Source organism: Salvelinus fontinalis, chromosome 11, assembly GCF_029448725.1.
Source record: "Salvelinus fontinalis isolate EN_2023a chromosome 11, ASM2944872v1, whole genome shotgun sequence".
Lineage (NCBI taxonomy): Eukaryota > Metazoa > Chordata > Actinopteri > Salmoniformes > Salmonidae > Salvelinus > Salvelinus fontinalis.
Genome location: NC_074675.1, coordinates 49,162,962 through 49,184,419, shown reverse-complemented (window position 1 = coordinate 49,184,419; position 21,458 = coordinate 49,162,962). Strand labels below are relative to the sequence as shown.

Sequence of the window (21,458 nt, the reverse complement as noted above, 5' to 3'; positions counted from 1 at the left end):
GAACGGGTTGGTTCACACGTCAAGTAGTTCAGCTGACGATAACGATGTTTGCCCGGGAAAACCCGACATATATGCATGAAATGAGAGAGAGCAAGAAGAACAAGAACATGCAGTGATGTGAGGGTGTTGAAAGTGAGACATTGATTTAGACATCATGGGTCTGGGTCAGGGACATGTTGGCTGTTGCCGTTTTGGTACTGAGTCTTCAGAGGAGATACTATCCGGCCTCCAGGATTATAAGGGATCTTTAAACTATGCCATCTATTTTACAAATTGTCTCCCAATTACTATTGAATTACTGTAGTGACAGGGGTGAAAACATTTCAATGTATGTTTTATTTTTAAATACATAGGAAAAATTATACTTTTCTCCCTCTACAGGAATATTCTAAAATGTGTGGGTACATATTATTTAATTTTTGTAGGGGGTGGATCAGCTTTAATATTGCAAATAGACTGTGTCTTCTATCAATGTCATTATGGTGGCTCAATAATGTAGTAGTTTGATTGGTACAAGTTTGTTCTTGTAACGAACGGCAGATTGTGATTCAAGCGATCAGGACAGTACATACATACAACACTTCTCTTTCCCTGCAGGGCAGGGGGAGAGAAAAATCTGTTCATCGATGCAGAAAAGCCACAACTTCCTCATCGATTAGCCTCACTGACCCCTTGTACAGTCAATATCTAATGAGGTTGACACGAGCAGCACTGCAGATATTACGATGAGCGAGATTCAAGACTTCGCTCTCACACAGTCACACACAGTATCTGTGCATGTGCACGGGTTCGCTTTACGCTGTTACAGTGTGGTAGGTACGGCCCAAAACAGCTGAGAAGTTTAGCCTTGTGCTTCAATGCTCTTTGCTGTTGCGGAAATTGACCCACTATGCTGTTTACTTTGTGCATATACGTCATATCGCTGAATCTACCTTTAAGACCTTGGTCATCAATAAGATAATTACCCCTCTAACACAGCAGGTTGGCAGGGTGAGTTAACCCTCTAACACAGCAGGTTGGCAGTGTGAGTTAACCCTCTAACACAGCCGGTTGGCATTGTGAGTTAACCCTCTAACACAGCAGGTGTAGCAGTATGAGGCAATGACCTGTGGGATAACAGGCCTGTCATCACCTCATTCCCAAAGATCACGACCCTGGGTGTCAGAGAGCAGATGAAGTGTGAGACAGAATGGATCCAGCTACCCAAGCATGAAACAGTGGATAGTGTGTGTGTGTGTTGGGGAGGGGTATGCCATGTCTTACACCTGCCAGCTGCCTAATCCTCCACCCCCCAGCAGAACAGTAACAGATGTGCAGAATATCTGGAGTATAGGCAGTATATGTCCATTTGACTATAAGCTTAGCTTTATTACTGGGTTGGAGAAAGTACTCTAGTCACAGTTGAAGCAATAAATTAGTCATAATGTTGAATATGATTCAGAATGAGAATCTCATTTTATACAAAAAAATTTGCTGAACCCATACATTTATGGGTGGAGACAGCAGGATATGGATGAACATTTCGGACAAGTTTTAATATAAAATGCCAAAATAAAAAAAAACGAATAAGAGAATGAAATTTGCAACATAATGACTTTCTTTTCAGCATGTCTGGTTTACAGAGAAATAGGCTACTACAAACTATTAAGCACACCTAAGTTGGACCCATAACCGATTAGACTGGTTAGAATACCATCTTAAACAAAACAAACCTTTTCAAATATAAAAACAAAAGCAGTGGATTGGATTTGTCCTGTTGGATATTGGCATATTTCTGGTTTATAAGAATTTAACCTCACATTTTGAGAGACTATTTGGCCATCTGATGCAATCGTGAGCGGATGAATAAATCCTAATAGTAGAAGGACGGTAGAGATTCGCCTTGTTGCCTGGAGACGAGTGACAGAGCTCGCCCACAGCTAGAACAACGAGACAGATATTTCACCGGATGTATAAATGTGAAGCATCCGGTTGGCGTTTCTATCCAATCCCAAATATGGTAATGAGAGGAAGCCAAGTGATCGGCAGTGGGAGAAGATGGAGAGAAATGCACGTTGGCCGATATTCTGCTAATTTTCTCATTGATTAAATATTTGATATCCATACAGTTTTCTGTAAACAAAACTAGAATCTGAAGAGAGAAAAAAACAGAGTGGACTACGTTTTGTAGACTTTGCCCTTTGCCAAAGTTTCTAAAAATTGCTTTGTTTAGAAGGAGTGCAAGGGGGAATTTAGTTAATGCACACTCGTAGGCGTTCCCTAACGGAAATGTGCAAATAAATGCTAAAAGGCGCCAATAGGATCTCACTAACTCGTGCTTGGCTCTGCCCACCTTGATTGTTCTGCCCTCTGATTAATTTGCTCACATTGGAAATGTTTATTTATTTTTATTTCACCTTTATTTAACCAGGTAGGCCAGTTGAGAACAAGTTCTCATTTACAACTGCGACCTGGCCAAGATAAAGCAAAGCAGTGCGACACAAACAACAACACGGAGTTACACATGGAATAAACAAACGTACAGTCAATAACACAATAAAACAAATGATGGGCTCCCGACTGGCACAGCGGTCTAAGGCACTGCTAGAGGCTTCACTACAGACCCTGTTCGATTCCAAGCTGTATCACAACTGGCTGTGATTGGGAGTCCCATAGGGCAGTGCACAATTAGTCCAGCGCCGTTAAGGTTTGGCCGGGGTAGGCCATTATTGCAAATAAGAATGCGTTCTTAACTGGTTGCCTAGTTAATACAAATAAAATAAAAAAACGACACGCTCTGGTCTATCTTGGTTCATTGGTGAAAATCTTCAGCTCGCCAGCCTGTAGTCATAAAAACCGGAAATTGGTTACCTCTGGTTTGTTCAGCCATTCCTATGGGGAAATAATTTAGTTTTGGGATACACTCCAAAAATAAGGTCCGAGGTTAACACAGGTTTAAGAGATTTTATACATTTTGTTCTATGAGATAATATCAGTCAGTTAACATGACCTTTATGAATTATGAAGCCTTTATGCGCTTACATAAGTGCTTTATGTGATTACATAAATGTCTCAGAATTCACAAAAAGTGACTAGCTGACGAAGATGATCTCCTAAGCCACACCTTATTTTCGACATTTATCCAACCCCCCTGCAAAAACTAAATACATTTCCCGATAGGCTTTGTACAACAATCCTAGGCAGAGTTAGTGCCTACAAAAAGACGCCATTACTATTGCTCTCTTTTGAAAACAGCGCAGTCGTGCGTCGCGTTTGCCGCTCGGCGTCCATGATATGTGATGCTTCTGCAGAGGATTCCGGAGCTCGAGCTCGGAACGGCAGCGGGAGAGAAGTAAATGCTCCCCCTCTACACTTCAAGTAACGGCAGGTATGTAAGACAATATTTTGCCGTGTACTTTAATAATATTGTTTACAAAAAAGCGTAATGCACCGGTTTTCAACTTGCGTTCCTGTTAGTGAGAATTCGTGGCGCATGTTTATTTTAATTTTAAACGTCTCCGCTCCCGGTTAGGTCAACCTCCTTCTCTATCGTTTCACAACAACTTTGTCCGAATGTTATTGTAGTTTGCGCTGATTTGATGGGACTTCTCAGTTTCATTTGTTTCCCCCACCGAATTCCCGAAATTGTATGGATTATGAATGTTTCGTTTTAACTTTAGGGAAAATACTTGTCGTAGATCGGAAAACCGGGTACTGTAATTCCACCATATTAGTAGCAGTCAGTCAACGGTCACCTGCCCACACGTCTACTGCTAGCTAGCTAACGGTAGAACTGCGTCAGGCTGATAATGACAATGTCATTCAATAATATTTTTAATGTTATAGTTTGCCCAATGTATATATCCTAGGCAACAGATCAATCATTTATAGGTGTTTTATTACCGGATGTGGACGACTAAGCTAATAGTAATCTTTCTAGCTAACGTTAACCTTATTGCGTTTGCTAACGGTAGCGTCTTTTAGCTGTCGCTATTCCAGTGTAAGGTCGTCACTTGCTGTTAAACAGGCTATGATAACATTTGCTCGTTTTTAATGAAACGTTAATTTCATTTAGTAAACTAATAACTTACAAACGAAACGTTAACTAACACTAGTTGAATTTTGACTGTTTGCCGTAACCCTGGCTATTCGAATGGATGTGATACTGCTAACTAGGGTTAGCTATCTAACGTTAGCTAGTGTCGATATGAAATGGTTAGCTCGTAAAGAGAAGTCATACACCGCTAGCTAGCGGTAGTTGTACTTATTGACTGACTGACTCTCACATTGGCTAACGTGAACGCTGGTTAGTTAGCTAGCTAACGTTATCTATCATGGAGAAGAATCCATGACTACCGTTCGTTGGCTAGCCTGCCAGGCAGCTGCCAGTGTCAAGGAAGTTTGCTGAAGCCACCGTAGCGTCTCCTGACATTTGTTAGTTAGCTAAATAGCTAGATTGTAACTTACAGGGACGTATATTATATGGTGCAAGCCCGACGTTCGACCACATTTGATTTGATCAGCTGTGTTGGCCATAACAATATGTTGTAAACGTAAGTGTGATATTTTCGACAACTATATTGCTGTTATAGTTAAGTTTGTGTTTAATGCTAACTATTTGTACTGAGTTTACCAATTCTGTTGCTGTATGAAATATATGCATGGGAATGCCTACTATGGCCACCTACTGTAAAGCTCTTTATCTTTTGCCCTTTTGATGCCTATAACGGGTAACCCATAACATGCCTCCGTTATTGAATGACAAGAAGGTCAACCTATCATATCGGTTCAGCTTCCATTTGCTCTTCGTCATTCTCCGGGCTAATCACCTATCAGGCCACAAAAACGAGTGGTGAGAGCCGGTGTGTATGCTGCCATATGAAACAGATGCATTTGGCAGCGGCTGGCCTTCCTTTTTTGAGCGCCTGACTGCATAACAAGGCTACTGAAATGTTTAGATAATTCATTTATATTGAACCTTTTATTTAACTAGGCAAGTCAGTTAAGAACAAATTCTTATTTACAGGCCTACCAAAAGGCCTTCTGCAGGGATGAGGGCTGGGTTTAAAAACACAAATAAATTAAATAAATATAGGACAAAAAACATGACAAGAGACAACACTACATAGAGACCTAATATAACATAGCATGGCAGATTATAATTTTATATCGATTAATATGCTTGACCAGTTTGCTTTCCTGCCATACAAATTAAATCACTTCTCCCGGTATACTGTTGGGGTATAGGATTTATTATGATTTCAAAGGGTGTTAGGTCATTCTTTAACTTGGTGCTGTTGTGGTCTTACATGCTTAACAGTTGTGGGGGTGATCGCTGTCTCTGGGGCCAGAACTCTGGTTGGTGTTGAATACAGATTAATTGCCTTGATCATAGGGTTAAAGTCAGCCTGGCATGAGTCACTCCACAGTGGGACCTGTTCCACGACATCGCACCTTAACCACCCTGTTTGACATCAATGTTCCTAGCAGACGCCCTTACATAGGATGACTCGCATAGCGTGCATGTTTTACATATTACTCAGACACACATCTTGGAATTCGCTTACACATTGACTAGCCTAAAATCAAGATGCATTGGAACTTTTGACCCTTGGGTCAGGAGTATAGCCTAGGTGTAAGTTCCTTGCTTTAAGTTTACTCAGCAGATTATTCAGTAGACCTGACTGCCCTTAAGTGTGATGGTAGAAGGCCATATGGGAGCTTAAAAAGCTCACACCCATTACAGGATGCCCATAATGTAACTCATTTAGGTTCTTGTCATTCCCTAGTTTGCTGTCTGCATGGGTTAAGAGTGCAGGCTCTCTTAGGAGCCTATTAACAAGCTGGTGTCTGAGACCAGGACTATCAACAGCCATTAAAAAGCATCCGTGGGGGCAGACAGGCTGTAGATCTACTCCTGGGCAGGGTGGGGGCTGAGGCAGCCCGTAGTAACCAAGAAATAATTTGCTTTGGTTCATTACACGGTGTTCACTTCAGCACACCCTCATGTCGATTTATAATCCTCATTATTCCTATACGTTTTCATAGCGAGCTAATCGATTCTGTTAAATTTGAAATATGAATACTATTTTTTGTTTTTTGTTTTTCTTTTAAATGAATGGGGTCTCAAAGCAACTGAAGTCACCTAGGTCAGATCTTTGGAATCAGATTGAACAAGGTCAACAAGCCATATTATGCAAATTTTATCAGCTGTTTTGCAAGGAATTGCAGTGTATTCTATGTCATTCTATTAGGGCTTATAGAGTGTGCAAAACATTAGGAACCCCAGCTCTTTCCATGACAGACTGACCAGGTGGAAACTGTTATCCCTTATTGATGTCACTTGTTAAATCTACTTCAATCAGTGTAGATGGAGGGGGAGACAGTTTAAAGATGGATTTTTTTAGCCTTGAGACAATTGAGACATTGATTGTGCATATGTGCTATTCAGAGGGTGACTGGGCAAGACAAAAGATTTAGGTGGCTTTGAACGAGGTTCTACACGCTCAACAGTTTCCCGTGTGTATCAAAAATAGTCCACCACCCAAAGGACATCCAGCCAACTTGACACAACTGGGAAGCATGGGCCAGCATCCTTGTGGTACGCTTTTGACACCACGTTCATTCCCCGACGAATTGAGGCTGTTCTGGGGGCGAAAGGGGTGCAACTCAATATTATGTTCCTAATGTTTTGTACGCTCCGTATATCATGGTGTAAAAGATTAGGCCTACCTTGTGTATCATCTAAATGCAACACAGAGATGTGACGCAAGTCTTTTCCTATCTTTCAGGTTGTGCCGGTGAAGCCGTAGCCCAGCATGAGCCCCTCTGACTGAGACGCAAGCACGTCTAGTGTTTTGCCGAACAGCTGATAGCTTTCATCAGTTAAAGCCATGCCTGACGAGTGAAGTTACCTATTTGCTCACAGAAAAAAACCCAGCACCCTACATGTATTTCCATGTAGCTTCCTCCCTGTGCATCCTGCTGGAGTAGCCCCCACGCCTTCCCGATAGGCTCTACTCCCCTGTCCCCTCTCCACACCACCGCCCCTCCATATCTGCCTGTCACAATGCCGCTCCACCTCAGAATGGCCAACACCTAAAGATTTCCATGCGTCCAGTGAGCGACGAGTCGGACGGTCCTGCTCCTCTTGAAAGCTTCTTGTGCCCCCTAACCCCAGTGGGCCCCCTGCCTGCCGCAGAGATGTCCCTGCTTCACTCGCTGGGCCCAGTGCAGAGCTGGTTGGGCCAGGAGCTGGAGAAGTGCGGGATCGATGCCATGATCTACACCCGCTACGTCCTCAGCCTGCTCCTGCACGATAATTACGACTACGACCTGCAGGATCAGGTAGGTGTCCAGCAGCGGCAATGTCTTGTGTTACGAACATGATGGTATCTAGTTCCCCCACTTAGTTAAACATACACCTAGTCAATGAAGAAAAGGCTCTATTTAGTATTGATTTGAGTCAGTTTGTTTTGTGGTTTAAGCGAACCTAATGATTAAATCCACTTTTATTTCTTGCACTTTCAATATTTTAAAACATATTTCCCTTTCCTGTGTAGACGAGCTGTCTGGTTAAATAACGGATGTGGATGTTATGTGTGCAGGAGAATGACATCTTGTTGGGCTGGGAGAAGGGAACTGGGAAGAAATGGGCCAAGTGTAAGAAGAAAGGAGGAGGGACAGATCTGAGTCTGGAAGAGATAAAGAAACAAGCCGCTGTGCAATGCCTGCTTTCAGCATCTGATGAAGTAAGTGCCTGTTCCGCCCCGGTGTAGCAACAAATTGGTTCTTCACCCTGTATTCTTGTGCGCACATGTGGTCTTCTCCCAGCATTGCTCATGCGCTCTTTAAAGCTGGAGTGTTCGGGAGCAGAACATAGACTGATAGTTGGTACAGCAGTTACTTGGTTCTTTTTAAATACACCAGCCTGTAAGCTACAAAGCTAAACATGTTGAATCAATGAAGAAAGCAGGAACCATGTATGTGTGTAAGTTGTTTAATGATCCGTGTCTGTCAGGAATTTATTACTGTAATTTTGCGCCTTTGCCTGTTGAACTTCAGTCGTGCATATATTAATTGCATAAATCATGGTGAACGGTCATTGCATAAAGCAAATTCCCTGTGAGGGGTACACCATTGAACAACCGCCACTATCATCATGTGATACTTGGCATTGACCAGGCTCATTTTGTGATCACTCTCTTGGATTTTTCACAGTCCGTGTGATATAATGAGAGTTTACTGGCAAAAGGTTGAATTGATTTCAGTAGAGAAAAGAATTGTGACACGGTGAAAGACTCCATTTGCTCTCACACTTTAAAACACAGTATTGAGATTATATTATGGGTGACCTTGCAGAGGTGTCCTTACATCTACGTTCACAGTTTAATAAGCCTGCATTGTATTTTCTGTGCTGTTTTATATATATATATATATCAAGCAAAATCAATGTATTTGCTGCTGTTTTTCTTTAGTGGTCGGTTGGTTTGGCAGTAGTATAGTATCGGAGGTAGCCAGTAGTGGAGAGGGAGCGTGACGGCCTGGGGTAGAGCTGGAGGGTGTGTTGGGGGAAGGGTCTGCAAGGCTGAGTGAGCTGTTCTCTAGGTACTGGACTCTGCAGTCCATTTTTTTTAAATGTATTTTTTTAACCAGCACACTGCACGGGATTGCAGCATAGAAAGCAGAGAGTGCGTTGCCTGTCAGCTGACCGGCGTTAGCACAATGATGCAAGAAACACACGGCCAGGGTAGCGACTTGGGTCGGCATGGTAAGGAATGTTACTTTCTGTTAGTGTGAGTGAAAAAGATTTGGACTAGTTCGACCCTGTTTATTGTGGTGGCTATTTCTGTCCTCACTAAATGCTGTTGCTTTTCTGACGGTGCCTATTGCCTACTGGTCTGTCGACATGGCTGTCTTTGTAAATAGACCGGCTCGTTGCAGGCCTTGTTTACAGAAAACGGATTACTTCATCTTTGTTGACAGAGTAGGATACCAGTGGATATAAGGAAGAAGTGGTCGATTTGAGTGATCTTATATTGGCTGATGCCTGATGTTTTGTAAGTGTTTAGATGGAAAGACAAGAGGTGGTTGTTTTGGCTATGCTTAGTCATTTCTCCCTCATAGCTAAATTGAACAGTCATGGTACAGGAGGTCCGGCCTCTGACAGTCAGCTGGTTTGTCTTTTGTCAGGCCCATGTTAATACCCTCTAGTCAGTGTTATAAAGTAGCCTTAAAAAATTGTTCCAACCCTTAAGTGTTATTAAGGCACGATATAACATGATCAATATACCAGGTTAAGGGCTATTCTTATCTGGCTATTCTTATCTGCAACGCAGAGTGCCTGGATACAGCCCTTAGCCGTGGTATATTGGCATTATACCACAAACCCCCGAGGTGCCTTATTGCTATTATAAACTGGTTACCAACTTAATTAGAGCAGTAAAAATACATGTTTTGTCATACCTGTATTCACGGCTCGAACTATCCGTTTCTATAATGTTGGATACATCCAATCACTTCATGAATGGTCTGAAGGAAGCAAATTGTTTTATTGGGGCTCATTTGATTATTCTGTTTAGATTCTCTTCAATGGATTCTTTGCTAGATTCATTCTTAGATGTTACCGTTCTCCTTTCTTCTCCCCCAAAGAACTCTGGGATTGAGAGCCTGGTTGAGGAGCTTTGCTCCAAACTCAAGGACATCCAGAACAAACAGAAAGGTTTGCATCTTGGGTTTATACATTTTCTTTCATTTTTATAACAAACTAGTAAATATGACACAACGTATCATATTAATTTTCTCTTCACAGAAGAAAATCAGCTCAAGAAATCTGATGGATCTCAGTCTCCTGAAGGAGTTGAGTCCCCTTCCTCAAAGGACCAGGTTGAAATGTAAGTTTTACCCAAAACCGCAATAATACTGCATTCATAATAATGTCCTGACCAGCTGGCACAACTATTCATATTTGATTTTGTTGTATGCCTATTAAAATATGTGGTAATTCATTTTATATGCTTTGTTGTATTTTATGTATTGATCTTAATTGACAACGTTTTCTCTCATTTTTGCAGGTATTATGAAGCCTTTCCTCCTTTGTCAGAGAAATCTGTTTGTCTCCAAGAGATCATGACGGTGTGGAACAAGGCTAAAGCCATTGCTTACTCCGGTTCATCGTCTTCCGCGGCCCCACAGACCAGCACCGACACGTCCTCCCCAAAAGATTGCAACAGTGATGGTGAAGCTGCTAAGGAGAGAACCCCTGAGGCATGCAGCACTACCACCAACCCAACCAGCCAGAGAACCCAGCAGCGACGCAGCAAGAAGGAGAAAGAGAAACGATTCCATGGTGGCGCAACAGCAGAGGACCGAGCCTCCGTCCATGGCAAGAAGCAGGTGAGGCACAGGTCAGAGGGCAAGTATCGGCCTCGCTCCTGGTCCTCTGGTTCTAGTGAGGCTGGCTCGAGCTCCAGCGGGAACCAGGGCGACTCCAAGACTTCCGGCAGCAAGGCGGGCAGGATCAAGCACAAGTCCAAGGAGGTGTTCAGCAGGAGTAAGAGGGGGTGCCACAGTGGACAAGTGAAACTGGCTCTGAAGGCCGTCGACAAAGAGGAGCGGCGGAATGCTGGAGGCAGCAGCAGCAGTGCCACTGGAGGCCCTGTGAGGAAAACACAGCTCTACAAAAAGGGGAAAAGACCGCTGAAGGAAATTCGAAAAGATCCAGGCTGGTGGGAAGAAAAGGAGTCCGGAGCTGAGGCCAGCAACAAAAAGGAGTACATGGAGGAGCCCCTGTGGTACACAGAGCCCATCACAGAGTATTTAGTACCGTTCAGTAGCAGAAGGAGCAAACTGGAAACAAAGTACCGGAGCAAGGTGGACTCTCCAGAAGATTTGACCTTGTCCACTGACTTTGGAAGGCTGTCTGAGAGAATGCAAGGCATCTGCATTGCCAACACAAGCTTCCAGAGGGCGTATCTGGCAGCGGGCACCTTTGTAGATGGGCACTTTGTTGAAGTGCCAGGGGACGCAGATGAGGAGGCTACCGAACTCAATGGGACCTCTAGCTGCCCTCCGCCTGAGGATAGTAGAGAGTTAGATGATGAGTATCTGTCCGAATTCACTCACTTCTATGAAGTCGATATTTATCAATCCATATTGGATCCTAGTGCCTCAGACTTGGTACAAGAGAGTCGAATCTTGAGCATGATTCGACAGAAGAGTGAAGAGCAAAGAGACTTTGAGGCAGAATGTTGTTTAGTGTTAGATGGCCTTGACCTGCAAGGGGAAAGTGCAATAAGGGTGGGCTGTCTGGATGCTTTGGGAGATGATGGGTTCTTCATGCAGGATTTGGAAAACATGGCTCAGGTCTGGGCATGTTATTCATCGTCTACCTCTGAAGATATAGATGGAGAAAGCTTTGCAGGGGACTCTCCCGTTCAGCTCTCCCCCGCTTTGGACGGCGTTCCATTCACCATCGGCACGCTGCCTGGGAACCTGGAGGAGCCTCATCTCCCAGAAGCCACCACTGGTCTGAACTCCTCCTGCTTGTCTCTTTTTGAGCTGCAGTACGATAGCCCAACTCTTCCTTTTCTCACCGTTGGTCACGAAAACAACACAGATTCAAGTAGCTGTCTAGATCCACATTGTAACAAGCAGTCTCGTTTGTTAATATGGACCAAAAATAGTGCCTTTGATGAAACTGAACACTGTTCAAACCTTTCAACGCGAACCTGCAGTCCATGGTCGCATTCGGAAGAGACGCGTTCAGACAATGAGCAAATAAACGTTCAAACAGAGGAGTCTGCTCTAATTGGCAATGAAGAGATTAATTGTATAATCCCTCCCATCTCTGGTACATACCTAGAGGAAGAAATCCTGGACTTTTTACAAGAAAACAATGGTCACCAGTGCGAGGATGCCAATGTAGGCACAGTGTCCAAGCCGACCATCGCAAAGAAATCTAAATTGGAGTCCATTTGTGGAATAGCGTTAGAACGGGACGAGAGCAAGCAGTATGACGCTGGCATGTTTTCAGATGACTCAAACCAACAGAGTGACAACTACAGCTCAGGGATAATAAAGGACATTTGGACGGCTATCGGAGATGGGGATCTCGTACTATCACCTGGAGAAGAGAACCCAGGCGAGGGCTTGTTTTCCCAGGAGTCGAGCAGCTGCGGCTGTCTCGACTTGCAGACAAAGGAAGTTGGTCCCATCCAAGGACCTCCGAAGAAGGCAGTGCAGCGCTCAGAGTACCACCTGTGGGAAGAAGGCAAGAATGAAGAGCAGGCCCTCCTGGATAAAAACCAGCTCTCAAAGATTAATGCTTCCGGGGATTACATGACGCCGTCCAAGCCCTGGGACGTGAACCCTGAGAAGGATAACACGTCGTTCATCCTGGGAGGAGTGTACGGAGAGCTGAAGATGTTCAGCAGTGACCAGGACTGGGCCGTGGTGCCGCCAGGCGACGCAAAAGGCAGCCTTCTACAGTGTGCTGCTGCCTCGTCCTCTGGCTCAGACGTGGTAACCATTGCTAGTACAGACCGTGTGTTCATGAACACAGGCAGCTGCTTTGCCTCCAGCCACAAGACCCTCTGGAGGCCCCTGGTCTCCTTCGGGCAGAGTGACCAGGCTTCTAAAGGAGGTGAGGATGGATTGAATAAGGGATTTTCTTTTATCTTCCATGAAGATTTACTCGGATCCTGTGCAGGCTTCCGTGGTGAGGAGCCGGGGATCGATTACCCGTTTGCGTCCTTTGATCTGAACAATCCGTTCTCTCAAGTCCTCCAGGTAGAGTGCTCCTTCGAGCCTGAGGACATGGCTTCGTTCAGCCCGGGGTTCAAACCCAAGTCTATATTGTGCTCGGACTCAGAGAATGAAGCTATACACCCACGGCTATACGGCATCAACCGGACCACCCAGTACAGGGCCATCCGCATCTCCCCCAGGACTCACTTCCGACCCATATCAGCCTCGGAGCTATCGCCTGGCGGAGGGAGTGAGTCGGAGATTGAGTCCGAGAAAGAAGAGATGAGTGTTCCCGTCCTGGCCCCGCCGGATGTCTCCGACGACCCTCAGGCCGATCTCAAACCGCTTGAGGAGGATGCAGAAAACGAGGGACCGTGCTACGGGAAGTCAGAACTGGAATCTGGGAAATTCCTGCCCAGATTAAAGAAGTCTGGCATGGAGAAGAGTGCCCAGACCTCACTGGATTCTCAGGAGGGCTCCAGCACCCTCCTGCCAATCGCTGAGCAAGAGACTTGCTTGGACTGCGAAACAGCGAGCGGACAGATGGATGTCCCAGTCGACAAGATTCAGGAGGAAGAGTCTTGCAGAGAAAAGGAAGCCTGTAAATGTGCAGCAGCTGATCAGAGTCCCACATATGGGAAAACCTATGACTTCGTTGAAGATTTGCATGAGGTAAGAATGTTATAGGAATGTCGAGCTTTGTTTGGGTCAGAAGTTACTCTACATTTTGACTATGAAACAGTTTTCCCTCCATTAGACTAATGCCTGCCTTATTTTTTTATTTATAGTTCCCTCTAAATATTAGTGGACAGGGACTAACTGACATCCAGCAAGATGAGTGCTGGTGGCAGAACACAATCTGTTCTCCTCTTTTCCCTGGACCTCAGTGTACAGGTAATATCAAAGTTAAATAGATTTAATATATCTTTGACCTATGGCTAAAATGACTTCAACGGTATTGGTTTAATATACAGCTGGAAGCTTTTTGAAGTTTGTTTGTTCATCCCTGACATACAGATGGGTCTTGAATTGGTCATATATTGTTTATATACAACCTAGGCTACTTAGTTTTAAACTGAATTACAAATATTTAATGGTCTTAGTCACAACTCTACAGCATTCAGTCAGCATAGTCATTCCTATAAGTGTCAGCTGTTTAGATTGCTTTAGAACAGGGTACCTCCCTGGTGCAAGTAAAAAATGTTGCCCTAGCGCTACACAACTGAATCAAACCAACTCATTGAGCTTTGTATATTTGATTCAACGGTGTAGGGCTAGGGCAAAAACCAGAAGGTTCACCCAGGGGGCCCCAGGACCGAGTTTAGGATGACAATGCTTTAGAATAAATGCTAACACCATAGAGCATGGGGGGGGGGGGCTCTCTCTCCCTCTCATACATACTCTGACCCAGCCTGTGGGGGTATTCCCTTTCCCCAATGCTGGTCTGTATACTGCCCTACGTGCCAGTGACACGATCTTGAAACAGGTTCCAGTTAACACACATTTAATCAGTAATCAAATACAAACCGTTTTCAGTTTTGTTTTGAACTCAGGATAAATGAACACAGGCCCTGTTTACCAATTCATGTTTCTCAGCCACTGTCTTTATTCTCGCAGGGAGCAGCAACATCTGAGAAGTCAAGCTCTGTGGCGAGGAAGCCCATCGTCAGGAAGATATGGCCTCTTCTCCTTTGACTGCACCTCTACTTGCAAAGAAATGGGGGGGGGGGGGGGGGACCACGCCACTTAGAAACGATAGGCATCTGGACAGAGGAACCCCTCCACATCCCACCCTTAACACTGCTGATTTTCATTTTACTAGAGTCTTGTGTAATCAACAACAACAAAAAAGGCCGCAAGTAGGAAGAACTTGAATATGTTCTACATGTCTTCATGTGATGCCATATCTGAAGACGTATGCATTTTAGATTTGGTTTTAGTTGATTCTTCCAGACATAATTCCATCTTAATTAAAGTCAGTTAGATATTAGGGACAGTCTTGTTTTTCCCTCCATCGGTTTTTTAAATTTTGACCTAGGATACTGGTAGTTATGGTTTCCGAATGGTTGAGCATGTTCCTGTCCTACTAGTCTCACTCCTTATTTTCTAGTGTAACTGCTGCAATTTCCTTCATCTGACTGGGATGCCGCTCTTCATAACGTAGTATGAAAGCACTGCATTTGCTTCTCTTTCTTCATCCCTGTCATTTAGAAAGAATGTGGAGATTTTTGAGTAGCATGGGTGCCTTTTCTGACTGAAGGAAAGACTGTGTGCATCTTACCTCTCAAATCTGTATCAAAGCCCCCCCCCCCACAGAAGTTTGCAAAGTTACTCTAAATGAGTATGGTTTTGGGTGAATGTCAGTTTTTCAGAACCTTAGTAGTAGACACAGTAGAAATGCTTTGTACGGTATAAATCAACCCCCCCAAAAATCTGTTAAAAGTACTAAACTGCTGTTCAAAGCAAAAAGCAAGAGGGGGAAAAAAAGCATGGTTGAGCTCAATTTGGGGTGTAATGGCCCTTTACAAAAATATTTAATTATAGCCATTTCTACAGAGGCACTGATTTGCAGCAATTTAAAGTTTTTTTTTTTGTGAACTCCATAGTCCAAACACCTGGTGCTATGAATATGTTGACAGTTCTGTAGCAGTTTCGATATTGTGGCTGTGTAATGTAGATCCTGTAGTTTGTTTGTCGCGGCAGAGTGGAAGAATCGGTTTATCTTTTGGAGAAAATAATCGTGATTTGATGGTCCTCGCTTTGACTTGGTTTTCATTTTAAAGAAGAGTTAATTTAAGAACTTAACTAATAAGTTAACTGGCCTGTAATAACAATGTAAATAAAAAGTGATTTGATTTATATCTTGTTATCAGATTGACAGTCTATTACAGATAAGTGTCACTGTGTTCATCCTACTGTAAGGTCTACAGTAGAAGCAGGATTTTAAAGGCAATATATTTCTACCCAGACACTACTTAACTTAAAAGAGCGTAATATAAAACATTCAAGGAAAAGGTGATTAACCAAAAATAACACAATTCAATGCCCAAACTAAGTTTAATCAGAGGCCTGACTATGTTTGAGTGATTGTTTCTGTCGCCTGTGCATTAACTATTAAATCCTGAGTTAACACACATCTTTAGAGGATATGCATTTGGTTTTCCATGTGCGTTGTGTATATCTTTATCACTGCAGTGGTTTATTTTGGTTCCATCCTTCCACTTCAAAATATTTGTTTTCGTCCTCAGAAAACCGCGGAATTGAAGCAGTTACCATCCCTCCATGTTCTCTTGTGACGCATCCGTTGTGCAGTCCAAAATGTCCGCCAACAATGTGTGCACACGGGTTCTAATGCACTGTCACAGGGCACAGGGTCTCCATTGTGAGCACAGTCATTGATCTTAATTTTTTTTGTTTTATTATTCTTCGACCTCTTAATGGACAGCTGTATCTTGAGTTGGTTTGGAAAATGGCAAAGTCGATAACAATCCATTTCAATATGCCAGGGGCTCAGTCTGCCCCATAATTGTGGTGTTTGTTCTGAACTTGTGTTCAACCGATTGAAACTTGAATGAAAGACTGCTCTGAAAAATGTCAGGCTACTTTCAATTGTATTTTATTTTGTTTAGACAGTTGTCAGTCACTCAGGAATACTTAAATACTAAATATTTTTTTCAAAGTAGGTGGAAAACACTTAATTCTGTGGCAGTGCATCAGTACTTTCATTCAAGCATTAATTTATTACTGAAACTTTATTTGAGGAAAAAAAAATAAACAGGCTTTTATTAATCCCAAGCTTCCTACAGAGTTAATTGTACAGCACATAGTTTTAGAGCTAAGCCCGACCGAGCCGTATTGAGATTGCCTAAGCAATGTGAGGGGGACCTTTTCATGGTCCTCGGTCATATGCAATCTTGGTGCATGCAAACTTTTAAACATTCAAGTGTATGTGGAGGAAAGTCACTCCGTTTATTTTGCATGACTTATTTTTCAGTACGGGAGAGCTGAGAAAATAAAGATTGAACTGTTATGGAGTGTCTTTACAAATAAGAGCAGCATGTCAACACCACACTCCATCTAAGTTAAATAAAACTGGTTTTGTATATGACAAGTACAGGCCAGGTTAAAGCAGTGACTTCTTTTTTTTAATTCAATTTTTACTTTGTGTGTAGATGTGTGAGAGACCGAGTCACAGCACCTACATGGGAGTTTGAAGGAAATGCATTCATTTGTTTTTCTGTTTATATATTGAGTTTTGAAAATGCATCGAGAGCGACTATGCATTTTGAAACTACATTGACGAAGGTTAACATTGAGTTTTGATTGGTCTGAAGGACATAGCATATCCGGCACTGAAAACCAGAGTTTTCCTAGTCTCTTCATTCCTACTAGATGACACCCTCCCATCCCTTTGTCCCTCATCCTCAACTCCCATCTGTCTCAAGTGGTTGTATTGTTCTAATTTCATGTACACCCTGAGTAAATTATTTTGTTTCGTTGTGGAGTTTCTTAACATCTAATAAAGGAATAAACCAAATCACCCCAGGTTCTGTTCTGGTTTCTTATTTATGTATTTGCACCATGTTCACTGTGAGCCAAAGGCTCTGTCAAGAGTTGTTTTCAATGGGCATAATACTAAAGTAAGTTGAGAATAACTATCTAAGGCCATCAAACAACTCTGGACCTCAAAGCCAGTTCCCCTCTAATCAGAGACAGATTTAGACTGTGCAATTATCAGCTAGAACAGAAAACAGCAGGCTTCGTAGGGTAAGAGTTGAGTAACCCTGATCTAGACGATTTGATATCGGTGTAAAGACAGACACTTTCTCAAGGAGGCAGTATTCTGCAGAAATGAAAGTCCTTCCTGGTTCCACATTTACAATAGAGGGCTGACAGATACAGCAGTCCCAATGTTACAGCCTTGCTTACTGTATGGTCAAATATATTTAGAAAATGTGTATGTTCTTGAATTTCCAAGCTGAAGTAGACACATGATTTTTGTCATGAAGTGATGCTGACTCTTAAATTCTGGATATTAGTAAAAGATTAAGTGAATGGACAAACTATGTTATGGGATTTTCGATTACAGAACAGCAGCTAACTAATCAAACATTACTCATGCAGAGAACATCTTAACAAAACTGTTTCATTGTCACCTGGCTTCTTAGTATAATTTTAACACAGAATCATGCAATAAGGTTCCTGGACGAGTTGACTGGGCTACTTTGAAACTCTTGTATTGTTTCATGGATCGATAGGGACGATTATTTACGCCTTGACGAATGACAGGTGAATCCATCGATGCTGTAGTCTCTTGGCTCGATTACATTGCACTCTAGTCGGTAAGTTTATTTTAAAATGGCGGCTGAAGCACCAAGACAGGTATGTTATTACAAAGACTGGATAAACTTGCCAAGTGTATTTATCATTTCATTTTTACGTATAGAAATTGTGTAGTTCTTTAGTGCTCTGTTGTAACATTTGAGCAAAACTATCAACTGTTCCATTTTGCTTGAATATAGGAAAAGGGAAGCACATAAACCGACGTATCAAAGAGACTTTGGCAAGTGCGCTAGCGAGTCGTTAGCCAAGTTGACATTTGTGACATTTTTTAGCCACAAAAATGCCACACTCGTACCGCTCGTATTTTGACCTGTTACTGCCGAATGACATGTTTTGTGTGTGTGTCATTGAGTCCTCTAAAAGTGTACTTAACGGAGACCATTTCCTCTATGAACGCCAAGCTACGCTGAGAGCGGAGGTGAGGGTGGGTTGCAGCAGCGCATCATCATCATGGACCACCGGAGGAGCCAACAGCAACCAGCCGCGTCGACAGCCCATCTGTAGCATCAACATGGCACATTCCACGGAGGGGACCAAAGACCGGAGAGGAAGCGAAAGTGGTACGTAGTCTGTTGGCATTTTATTTAGGCTAGAAGTGGAGCTTGAGCAACAGGTGGCTGATGTTGCGGGCTATGCAAATGAGTAGTATATTTAATAAATAGGAATTATTATTGCCTATGACACACAATGCTGAACTAGGCAATGACAGTGTAGTTGCAAATGATCTGAAATTCATAATGATTGCCACTCCTTGACACTCTAGCGATGCATGCATTCAAATGAATAAAATGTGTTTGGACCAGCCTAATTTTGCATAGCCTGCTGCCTACATTCACTGTGTTACTGAACAGGATTGTCTAGTCTCTACTCATTACATCTCCATTGATAATGAGATGAAAGGACAATGCAATTTTGAACTAGGTGTGTTCAGGGTGTGTTGAGGATTCACACTTGTCAAAATGAACAGGCCTAGACTCATTCAGTTTCACTGAGAGATGTTAAGTCTTCAGATTGTCATCTTCAGTGCAGTCACACTGTCAGTGTTGTGTGTACCAGAGATCCCTTTTTCATGGGTATGTGTTATAATTACAGTATTTTGTTCTCTTGTAGATTTGCATGGTGATGAGGAAGTGTAGCATCTAGTCTGTATTCTATCTCAAGCATTGTTATTTGTGTAGCCTTGTCATTGATAGTGTTCACATATATGCCATTTTGCAGAAGCTTTTTATCTAAAGTGACTTTTATGTATGGGTGGTCCCGGGAATCGAACCCACTACCCTGGCATTACAAGTGCCATGCTCTACCAACTAAGCGACAAAGGATTTCCCTATTCATAAGTATGCAATGTCAATGTCTTTACTGTGAAGCTATAACCAACACAGGAAACATACTCATACTACTTTCAGGAACTGTCGCAATCATTCACATGCAGGCCACCAGTAGTAGAAATTACCAAAGACATATTTCAATCAAGTTTATTTTTTATTTTATATAGCCCTTCGTACATCAGCTAATATCTCGAAGTGCTGTACAGAGACCCAGCCTAAAACCCCAAACAGCTAGAATGCAGGTGAAGAAGCACGGTGGCTAGGAAAAACTCCCTAGAAGGCCAAAACCTAGGAAGAAACCTAGAGAGGAACCAGGCTATGAGGGGTGGCCAGTCCTCTTCTGGCTGTGCCGGGTGGAGATTATAACAGAACTATGCCAAGATGTTCAAAAATTTTCATAAGTGACAAGCATGGTCAAATAATAATCATGGATAATTTTCAGTTGGCTTTTCATAGCCGATCATTAAGAGTTGAAAAACAACAGGTCTGGGACAGGTGACGGTTCCATAACCGCAGGCAGAACAGCTGAAACCGGAACAGCAGCAAGGCCAGGCGGACTGGGGACAGCAAGGAGCCACCACGCCCGGAAGTCCCGACGTATGGTCCCAGGGCTCAGGTCCTCCGAGAGAAAGAAAGAGAGAAGGAGAAAATTAGAGAGAGCCAAGATTTTCAAAATGTTCATAAATGACAAGCATGGTCAAATAATAATCAGGAATAAATCTGTTGGCTTTTCATAGCCGATCATTAAGAGTTGAAAACAGCAGGTCTGGGACAGGTAGGGGTTCCGTAACCGCAGGCAGAACAGTTGAAACTGGAATAGCAGCAAGGCCAGGTGGACTGGGGACAGCAGGGAGTCGTCATGCCCGGTAGTCCTGACGTATGATCCTAGGGCTCAGGTTCTCAGAGAGAGAGAAAGAATGAGAGAATTAGAGAAAGCATACTTAAATTCACACAGGACACTGGATAAGACAGGAGAAGTACTCCAGGTATAACCAACTGACCCTAGCCCCCCGACACATAAACTACTGCAGCATAAATACTGGAGGCTGAGACAGGAGCGGTCAGGAGACACTGTGGCCCCATCCGAAGATACCCCCGGACAGGGCCAAATAGGAAGGATATAACCCCACCCACTTTGCCAAAGCACAGCCCCCGCACCACTGGAGGGATATCTTCAACCACCAACTTATAATCCTGAGACAAGGCCGAGTATAGCCAACAAAGATCTCCACCACAGCACAAACCAATTTTTTTGTTACTTTCACCCCTTTTTCTCTCCCAATTTCGTGGTATCCATTTGGTAGTTACAGTCTTTTGTCATTGCTGAAACTCCCCTACGGACTCGGGAGAGGCGACGGTTGAGAGCTGTGCGTCCTCCGAAACACAACCCAGCCAAGCCACACTGCCCGCTTAACCCGGAAGCCAGCCGCACATATGTTTCGGAGGAAACACTGTACACCTGGCGACCATGTCAGCGTGCACTGCGCCCGGCCCACCACAGGAGTTGCTAGTGCGCGATGGGACGAGGACGTTCTTGCCGGCCAAACCCTCCCCTAACCCGGACGCTGGGCCAATTGTGCGCTGCCCCATGGGTCTCTCAGTTGTGACCGGCTGCGACAAAGCCTGGACTCAAACCAAGAATCTCTAGTGGCACAGCTAGCACTGCGATGCAGTGCCTTAGACCACTGCGCCACTCGGGAGGCCTCGCCAAACACATCTAAAAAAAAATATATACAAAAATACTACCGTGAGGAAATGACAAAGAAGTGCAATGTCATTTCAGTTTCTTACCAGAGAATAAGAATGATATGGTGTAATTTTCATACATATAAAAATGAATTACCGCTCGTCCGCTCTGTGAATGTCCGGCTGGCTAAACAAACCATTATCGTGATTAATGATGATCAATGTTGTCACGGCAACGGATGTTTTTATTTTTATTTTTTATATATATATATATTTTTAAATATTTTTTTCTTCTTTCCGGTGGCTGAGGGGTTACAGCTGCATGGGGACTGTTACTGGGGCTTTAGGTGGGTTTAGTCTGTGGGAAATCACTGT

At 43.3% G+C, this 21,458-nt stretch overlaps 2 protein-coding genes across 4 annotated transcripts in view; both read left to right on the top strand.

Moving 5' to 3' along the window:
* Nucleotides 1-3,223: 3,223 nt before the first annotated feature.
* Nucleotides 3,224-17,266, top strand: LOC129865891 (uncharacterized protein KIAA0232-like). Of its 2 annotated transcripts, none has more exons than XM_055938972.1 (8): nt 3,224-3,367; nt 6,771-7,326; nt 7,587-7,730; nt 9,631-9,700; nt 9,791-9,872; nt 10,053-13,398; nt 13,515-13,620; nt 14,344-17,266. In XM_055938972.1, the coding sequence occupies exons 2-8, from the start codon at nt 7,090-7,092 to the stop codon at nt 14,358-14,360; spliced, it is 4,002 nt and encodes a 1,333-aa protein (XP_055794947.1). In that variant the 5' UTR covers nt 3,224-3,367; nt 6,771-7,089; the 3' UTR covers nt 14,361-17,266. The 2 variants fall into 2 exon arrangements, with proteins under 2 accessions (XP_055794947.1, XP_055794948.1); XM_055938973.1 differs by lacking the exon at nt 3,224-3,367 and adding an exon at nt 3,752-4,532.
* A 765-nt stretch (nt 17,267-18,031) lies between these two features.
* Nucleotides 18,032-21,458, top strand: part of LOC129865889 (TBC1 domain family member 14-like) — a 62,982-nt gene continuing 59,555 nt past the window's right edge. Inside the window, exons 1-2 of one of the 2 annotated variants that reach the window (XM_055938967.1) lie at nt 18,032-18,108; nt 18,471-18,629. In XM_055938967.1, the coding sequence (XP_055794942.1) occupies nt 18,581-18,629 (49 nt within the window). In that variant the 5' untranslated portion in view covers nt 18,032-18,108; nt 18,471-18,580. Of the gene's footprint in view, nt 18,109-18,153; nt 18,630-21,458 lie in introns of those variants that run through there. The other variant, XM_055938966.1, reaches the window with a different exon arrangement.

What these genes read in the sequence shown, in the direction of transcription:
- LOC129865891 (XM_055938972.1), top strand. Translation starts at nt 7,090, where the DNA reads ATGCGTCCAGTGAGCGACGAGTCGGACGGTCCTGCTCCTCTTGAAAGC. An exon ending in ACTACGACCTGCAGGATCAG is followed by an intron (nt 7,327 to 7,586) that starts GTAGGTGTCCAG and finishes TTATGTGTGCAG; the next exon opens with GAGAATGACATCTTGTTGGG. An exon ending in TCAAAGGACCAGGTTGAAAT is followed by an intron (nt 9,873 to 10,052) that starts GTAAGTTTTACC and finishes TCATTTTTGCAG; the next exon opens with GTATTATGAAGCCTTTCCTC.